The sequence below is a fragment of the Pinus tabuliformis genome, chromosome 4_1 (assembly GCF_031772625.1).
Source record: "Pinus tabuliformis cultivar Carrire ecotype Pingquan chromosome 4_1, CPIR1, whole genome shotgun sequence".
Lineage (NCBI taxonomy): Eukaryota > Viridiplantae > Streptophyta > Pinopsida > Pinales > Pinaceae > Pinus > Pinus tabuliformis.
The window spans coordinates 403,317,075-403,326,114 of NC_142303.1; the positions used below are offsets into that span (position 1 = coordinate 403,317,075).

General features: G+C 32.6%; 1 protein-coding gene across 1 annotated transcript; it reads right to left on the reverse strand.

Annotated features, from left to right (window-relative positions):
- Window positions 1-3,428: 3,428 nt before the first annotated feature.
- On the reverse strand, window positions 3,429-7,285 carry LOC149176027 (putative pectinesterase 53). Its single transcript, XM_089423012.1, has 5 exons — window positions 6,367-7,285; window positions 4,976-5,165; window positions 4,671-4,877; window positions 4,268-4,503; window positions 3,429-3,905 (listed from the first exon to the last, which is right to left on the reverse strand). The coding sequence occupies exons 1-5, from the start codon at window positions 6,747-6,749 to the stop codon at window positions 3,731-3,733; spliced, it is 1,191 nt and encodes a 396-aa protein (XP_089279138.1). The 5' UTR covers window positions 6,750-7,285; the 3' UTR covers window positions 3,429-3,730.
- Window positions 7,286-9,040: the final 1,755 nt, after the last annotated feature.

Below are 9,040 nucleotides of genomic sequence, written 5' to 3' on the forward strand. Positions count from 1 at the left end.
CAGAGAAATGAAATTACCAACATTCATATCAACAAAGTAGAAAATAATACAATTTTTCTATATGATAAAAGACTCTAAAAATGGGTTTTCATGTGGTTCATGTCTTATTCTCCTAAGAATATACTAATCTTTTCTATCTCCTTAGATCAATGAATGGCTATAGAAATGGGTGTTGCAAGGAGAAGACAATGCCTAACTCCACTTGTGTTATCCTCAACCCACCCCTCCTTTTCCACAGCTACAATAGAGATTTTGAAAAAAAGAAAAAAGAAGAAAAAATAGTTTCAAGTCAAGATGGTATTTTTTTATCTTAAATAATGATCAATCTGATTTTGTAAAAAAAAAAATTGATATTTTTTTATCTTAAATAATGACCAATCTTTCACAGAATAATATTAATGTGCCAATCCGTACTCACATGTTTATCAAATCTTTATCTTTATATTATTTATCAAGATTACAAATAACTTAAAACCCTTAAATAACTTAAAACCCTTAAAAGTTGGAAATTAAAAAAAAAAACTAAAATGGAATTACTAACCAACCTCCATGAAGCAAAAACAACTCTTAGCAAATAACAAAGTTATGCATAGTTAAGCAAACTTATAAAACAAAATAGTAAAGCAATCACAAAACAAAGTTGAATAGTGAACATATCCATAGGTATCGGTGATCAAGATTTCCAATAAAATATACCAAAAACATTATATTCCATTTACAATTTCAATTATTCTCTGAAATAATCATATACAACTGTCATCAACAACGGTACTCTGACACAGCCTTTATAATACATTATCTAACCTCAATAATTATGACAACTATCATTATGTAATTTATGCAAATATTAATTTAATACCCTATAAATACACATTACACATTATGACGGATATTTTATACAATAGCGTGTAAGCTAGAAGGTTTTAGAATTTTGATACCGATATAACGTGCGGATTTTCTATACACCTGTCAAATACATACAGGGAAGTCACAACGTGCTGCAAACCATCAACTTCAAGTCCCGGGCATAATTAGTTTATTTTTTTGGGTTGGAATCACAATTTTAATTTGTGAAATTTGTATAATTTGGATGTTTTGGGTATAATTTTTTTTTTTTTGTTTGGAATCACAATTTTAATTTGTGAAATTTGTATAATTCGGATGTTTCAGGATTGTCAGGGCACTGAATTTATTATATATTTAAAAAATAAAGTTTAAATAATAAAAAATAATTTATTATTTATTTTTAAAAAAATATTAATAATATTATTAAGATTTGAGTTGTTTTTAGTGTGATTTTTTGGAAGTTTTTCTGGTGTGTTTTTTCGGGTCTAATTTTTCTAAAATTAAGCAGGAATTTATTTAAATCACAAATTTGATGGGTAATCTTGCACAATCAAAATATTTTAGGGGATTTTTCAGAGTGCTGAATCCATATATTATAAAAAAACCAATTTAAATAACACAAATCAATATTTAACATCAAATTTTTCCACACACTCCATCACAGAAAATCCAAAAATTCACACCAAAATTTTTCTAAATTAAAATTATTTAATTTATTAATCTTTAAAATATAAATAAAAACCTTCCACAGAGTAATTACCACCTTAAAATTCGATAAACACATAAGACATAATGATTAGTCATAATGTCTTTATTGGTATAGATCCTACCCTATACAACTTAGAATCCATGGTCCCTCCGGCGTTACTCTCCTTTTTCCACTCTAGGGGCCTTTTTCCTCTCTAGAACCTATCTGGAAAAATGACCTTCAATTAGCCATCCCTCCCCCTCTCCGCCCTCTATGGCTCTCATTCACTAACAGATTCTCTCACCGTGGGATCCTTCAATTGGGCACAAAGGATGAACTGATCTGGTCCCCTGATAATTCAATCCACCCCATCTCTGTCCGGAACCTCTACTCAGTCCTATCATCTGATTTTCCTCCTTCCCCCTCTATCTTTCCCGTCAAGCTCTGGAAAGCCCCCTGCCCTCTCAAATCTATCCTTTTTTCTTGGCTTCTTTTCTCCAACAAGAACCTCTCCTGGGAAGTTCTTCAAAAGAAAGGATGGCACGGTCCAGGCAGATGTCATCTTTGCCTAGCTGAGGCGGAAACGAACAATCATATGTTCTTTCAATGTGCCGCCTCCTCTGCTATCTGGTATGAGCTCTCCTTGATTTATGGTTTTCCTCACCGGTTGTTTTCTTCTGTACAGGAAGCTTTCTCATGGTGGGGCACCCAATGCCCCATCTGGCATGCTCTCTTCATTCTAACTTGCTGGCATATCTGGAAGTGGAGAAATGGTCGCATTTTCCAGGACTGCCGTTTGCCGCTTGACTCCATTTTGTCTACAATTTCGGGGTCCATGCCTACTCTGGTCTAAGCAGGCCCCCTCATGTTTTTTCTTATAAGTCTCTCTTTTTATTCTGCATATGTTCCAGCCATTTAGAGTCATTCAGCGCATGTGTCTATATGCTACTTTATAGAACTTTTCTGCTACATTCTGAACAGCATCTACAGAACTTTTGGGGATCTTTTTTCCCCATACACAAATGATTTTGCTCAAATGTTTTGCTCTATTGGCTGAGGCCTTTCTCTCTCTATGTATACATGATCATTATATGCTCTTAATATAATCTATATTGCTTTTTCTCTCTGAAAAAAAATAATTAGTCATAATGATTATCTGAAAATAAAGATTTGTCAAAGGGAAATTCGATAAACGCATAAGACATAATGATGAGTCATAATGATTATCTGAAAAAAAGGATTAGCCAAAGGGAAGTGGATTTCTAAGGAATTAGTTAAATTTCGATAAAAACACATGAGACATAATTATGAGTCAAAATACAGTGAATGTGGATTTCTAAGGAATTGGAATTTCGAAATATTCCTTCCATCATTTTAAAAAAAAATGTATGTTTTTTTTTTCCGAAGGTGGCAAAACCTATCAAACTCAGGTGTCAAACCAACAGTGAGGACAACCATCTCTGGCTGCTATCCGCAAATGTCGATTTGACTCATCACCGTTATCAAGGAAAACCACGCCACCTGTAATAACCCGCTGGTGGTCCGTAAGGGAGCAGGCTTTCACTCCTGCCAGATGCCTCTGGGTCTTGGGCCGTTAACATTTTAAAAAAAAATGTATGTTAAGGCATGATTATACACACTTTACAGGACGATTATTAAACGAAAAATAATGTCTAGAGATTCAGATTCAAGAACTTTCAAGCACGCCAGCATTCAGGTGAATCCAAGCGAATCGTACTGCAAATTCGTAGAAATTTGGAAAGTGCGTGCCCCTTGGATTGCTCTTCTTTATAGCATAACAAGGCGGTTTTCATCATTGAATACAGATAAGGTGTACCCAGAAAAAATTGTACAGAATCCATGAGGATGATCTTGTTTATCAGAAAAGCCTGGATGAGATTTTATAATGATAGCGGTTATTTCAAAGAATTATGATTAGAGATGTATACTTACAAGTAGAAGGTAGAATAAATAAATATAATATACATTCATCAGGTAGGAATTTCAAATCTGAGGCACTTGTTTTTCAGTACAACTCTAATAAGATTTTAACATAGATGGATAGAAAATTTTTTGCCTATAGCAAACAATTTGCCTATCAAATTCCATATTGGGAGCTTGATGGAGCTTGCTCTATCACAATCTGATCAGTGCAAACCTAAAAATGAATCTGGATTTCCCATTAGCCATTTCTGATCAGTGCAAGCCTAAATTTGAGTCTGGATTTCCCATTAGCCATTTCTGCCCACTGATGAAGGAGGTGGAGAGAAAAGGTGTGGCTTCCTCATCGCTTAGTGTACGTCCCCAGTGCACTCTTCCCGTTGTGTTTGCACCAGGACCTCTGCATTGGTACTGCCCATAATATACAGTCCTGCTCGAATTTCCATATGAAGATAATATACATCATGAAATTAAGGTAAATATTAAGTATCATGTATTGAGTTAAGGTAAATATTAAGTATTATGTATCGAGTTAATGATTGTTTTATTTTTTTGGTTCATGGAATATCTCACACTAATTTGATCCAATAAAATAAAATGGATAGCTAATCATTAAATTACTACATAGTATTTGCAAACTATTTGCAGAGAATTACAACACATAACAATCTATCAGCAATATGACTACACAAATACATACCTTTCTCAATCAAGACACCACAAGAATTACTACATGTTAGTTAATATTTACCAAAAACTATAACTCAACATTAGGATTACATAAATGCATACCTTTCTCGGTCAGGACAACCCCAGTTATCCCAGCCCTCTGGGAGGACTATCTTGTCCATGTAAGTATATATAAAGACAACTCTGGAATGATCACCCCAAGCTCTACCCAGGTAAACTAACCCAGATCCAGATATTAAACAGTTCAGGAACGAGAAACCACTGGAGAGTGAAGCATTATTCCTTTTCTGGGCTGTAAGAGCTGCAACTCCTTTGGCTATTGAGTTGATATGGCAATTCTGACAGTAAACAACCATGAAATCAGCAGGAAAATTGAGTTTCATAGCACAGGCTACTTAGGCCCCTGCCTTTCTCATATGTGGTGGAAATTTAGGTTTGCTTGAAGAAAAATATCAGAATGTAGACAAAATATGCAATCTAGATCTCAGTAGAATGAGAAGAGTACCGCATAAAGTGACCTGCCATAACCAAAGATGAAATCCATAGATCCCTGAATGAAGCAGCTCTTGAAATAGTGAAGGCCCTTGTGATCATACAGAGTATCCTGAGTTCCATAAAAGCTACAGTTATAGAATGCTGCTTTTGTGCCAGAGATTCTCAGGGCCACAGCTTGGCCACCGTTGCTTCCAGTTTCTGGATAAGGAGCTGTGTTCTGCATACAAATCGAGAATTATGAATTTGATTAGACATACAGAAACACTAGCTAGGAAAGGAGGACCTAAATTTCACAATTATTTTTCAGAAATAAACCTCAAATCTGATGTTATAGGCTATGAAATAATCAGAGTTAACAGCTACAGTGGCACTGTGGAATGTTTTCATTGGCAGACCATCCATTCCTCTAGCCGCTGCTGTGTCATTTCCTGTGATAACAGGTTGCCTAGCATCATCTCCAATGAAAGTCACAAAAGGCTTAGACCTCGGTACTAAGATCTTCTCCCTGCAAGAAATATATGCAATATATACAGGAATTAACCAAACAATTTAAAGAACACATCCATCTTAACCCATAATTTTTTTAAATAAAAAGTGAACATATAGGCCTTGAACAGATTTGGGGGCTGAACATGAGTTTACAAAAACCTCTCAAATCCCTTGTGAACATATCCATTTTAAATCAGAATTAAAAGAAGGCATGAACTACTGAGCCTTCAGTAAATTTGGGGTTAACATCTACTCAAACCCTCTTTCAAACATTCTGCTGAGAATATTGCATTACATCGTTAAAGAGTCATTAACTTCGAATACTGAAATTCTGTAGAAGAGTAGAGTATCTCAATCTTCCAAATTTTATAATTGATTTCTTATTTAACTTAAAATTAATTTTAAAATTAAATTATTATTATTATATATAATATATTATTAATTTTAAAATAATAATAATAATAATAATAAAACAATTAAACTAATCTATCATTAGCGCCATGATTCAATAATTTTCCCTCATAATTTATTCAATGCATTATGGTTTAAATTTTTTATAATTATTTTAATTCAATAATAGACCAAATTTAAAAATTTGGTTATTTTGAATTTTGATTTAATGTTAATTATTTAAATTAATTTTGAATTGAACAAACTTTAAAATAATTTTCAACTATATAAAGAGTTTAGACTAAGATAAATGTTTCACTATATAAAGAGTTTAGATTATGATAGATCTTTAACCATATAGGAAAGTTTTACTCTATTTTTTTAATTTTGATTTTGATATATTTTTTAACAATATATGAAACTTTTTCTATATTTTTATTAAATTTATAAAATAGATATATATAGTAATTGCACAATTAACTTTGGTCACATATACAAATAGTGAGTTTAGATTATGAAAGATCTAAAACCTGAAAATGTATCCCATCTGTCAAAATCAACCACATCCATCAAAACCAAAACCATGAGCTTTTACCACAGACCAATGAGAAGAACCCATCTTGCAGGCTGGACACACAACACAATTTAGGAGCACTATATGAAAACGGACATCTCCCCTGTAAAAAAAATGTGAATTCAAATGGAAAAACCTTTTAACTTCCAGGTACAGACCCTTAAGCAAAACACTAAACCAAGCCATTATATCTGTATAGCAGGAATCCCAAAACTCTAACATTACTTATAAACCACCATGTACAAGAACTAACCTGTATATTCCAGCCCTGATATATATAACAGTCCTCCTGGTACTATTAACATCAATGCTATGTACAGCATCTTTAATGGTTAGAAAATCACCATTCCCATTTTGGCATACTGTAACCACCCTCTTCTTTTCTTCAGCCTGCCTAACCTTCCGCTCTAGCTGCCTGCTCAATACATTATCACCAGATTGATTCATCTCGTCCTTTTTATCAAGAAAATTGAGCTGTTCGTTGCTTCTCTGCAAATGCCATGAGATCCATTCATCATATTCTTTCTTGGCTTCGTCAATGGCCTGCAAATCCTTACTCAATCCCACACTGTAAAAATAACAAGGATTGGCTACCATGAATATTAGTGAAACTACTAATAGCCTCCTGCATTCCATGATCGAGTACTGAGATCTTGAAAATTTTCACTTCAGATCTCGAGCACTACTATGATTTCCTGGCACAGAATTTCTGCCCTTCCATGGGGATTTGTATGTGGATATTTCCCCAAAACAAAAGGATCTAGATATGGAAAAACAAGGGCAGGAAATTCTGTGTCTATAAATAGCTATGAAAAACCAAAGCAGTAGACTCTGTTTCGGCCTTGGTAAAATCCTTCTGCAAAACATAGCTTGGAACTCCACTGTGCACTGGCAACGGTTAATTTATGAGGCATTTTCAACAGGCCACTAGAGTTTATTGGTACGAATGAAGTAAACTAATGCACCAGAGCTCTTATTAGCTCTTTTCGATAGTGTTGCAATATAGAAATGACAGGCAGAGAGGCTTTAAAGTGTAATCCATGTGAAGATTTTAATGTGGACCTAAACATGGCCGCCGAAGTCGCAGATGACAGATCCCACTTATGCAACGGTCATGTACATCTATAAATTTCTGACATCTTCTCGGCTCTCGTGATACCATGATCGTTTGGCTTTTCTGATCGCAGAATTAAATTAGGTCATATGATCACGTGTGTTAAGTATATTCATCATGGTCTTGACCCTTCGATGGATAAAAACGAAATAATTTATCTCTTTTATGTTTTTGTGGGGAATGTTATTATAGTGACAGGTGTATTTTACAGTCCAAAATGAGTGTGTTGGTGATTTAGTAAACACTTAATAGGAGCGTGATGTGTGACTTCGCTGTGGAGTTCACTTGGGGAATGTTATTAATGTTTTTGTGGGCAGTTGTGTATAATGAGATTTTTTGGAAGTTTTTTGGTAGGTTTTTTTGGTCAAAATTGGGCAGCAATTTATTGGAATTGCAAGTTTGATAGCTAGTTTCTGCACAATGAAGGCGTCGCAGGGGTTTTTCAGGGTGCTGAAGCCAAATATACAGTTAAAAAACCATTTTAACTGCAACAAATCAAGATTTAACCTCAATTTCTTCGGACGGATTTCGTCACCCGAATCTCCAAAAAGTCGCATTATAGACAACTCCTTTTTGTGGGGAATGTTATTATATTGAGAGGTGTATTTTATAGTCCATTATGAGTGTGTTGGTGATTTAGTAAACATTTAATAGGAGTGTGATGTGTGAGTTTGCTGAATGTGGAGTTCACATGTGTTTTTTTCAACATACAAATTAAATATACTATAAATAAAAAAAATATACATATTTAATTTTGTTTTAATTAACAACATTATAAAACATCAATAATATTATTAGCTCTTCTCTTGGTTCAATGTCAATATTACAGCTTAGAATGAAAGAAATGTGGTAAAAGTATCATTCACTATTAGAACCATAAATAAAATATTTTTATATTATTTTTTTTTATAGATAAAGTTATTAAAAAATTAAACTCAAATATAATTTTCACTATTGAACCACAAATAAAATATTTCTATATTATTTTTTTAGAGAGAAAGTTATTAAAAAATTAATAAAATTCACAATGTGATTTTTACTAAAAGTTTTCTTACTTTCCATGATATAGATCACAAAAGACTAAACTCAAAAACTACAAAAATCTTATATAGTCCTCAATATTTCAATATAAAACATAAGTAAACTATTCAAATATATATTTCAATATAAACTTCTTTGGCATATAAATATACATATCATAAGAAAATATTTTAATACTCAAATAATAATAATAAAAATATTCAATGTGAGTTCTAAATAAAAAATTATTTTACTATGTAATGCTAAATAATATTAACACATATTTATAATTATTTTAATAACACAAACATTTTAATATGGATAATAAACAATATTTTAGTGTGAATATTAACAAAAATATTTCAAGGTTATATATATATATATATTAGAGTTAAAATATTATAAAACATTTCAAGTATATTTAAAGATTAATTTAATCTAAAATTTACCAAAGATTTATTGGAATTGCAAATTTAAGTTGCGTAGTTACATAATCCAAGTGTCCAAGGAGACTTTCAAGGTATTGCATCTATTTATATGTTCAAAAAATGTAATTTAAACAATAAAAAATTACACATGGTGTGTGTGTTCATCTTAACAACTAAAGGAATTAAATATCTTGTGGTGCAATTTTTTTTTCACGTTTTGCACTTGCATATCTGAGATTTGATCCCTCTCGGGCATGGTAAATGTGTGGTTAAGATGAATCTATATTGGTAGTTTACATCTTTGGCGTTTTTGGTATATTCCTTATTAATACCTGGCAAAATGGGACTCTAGCAATAGATTTGCT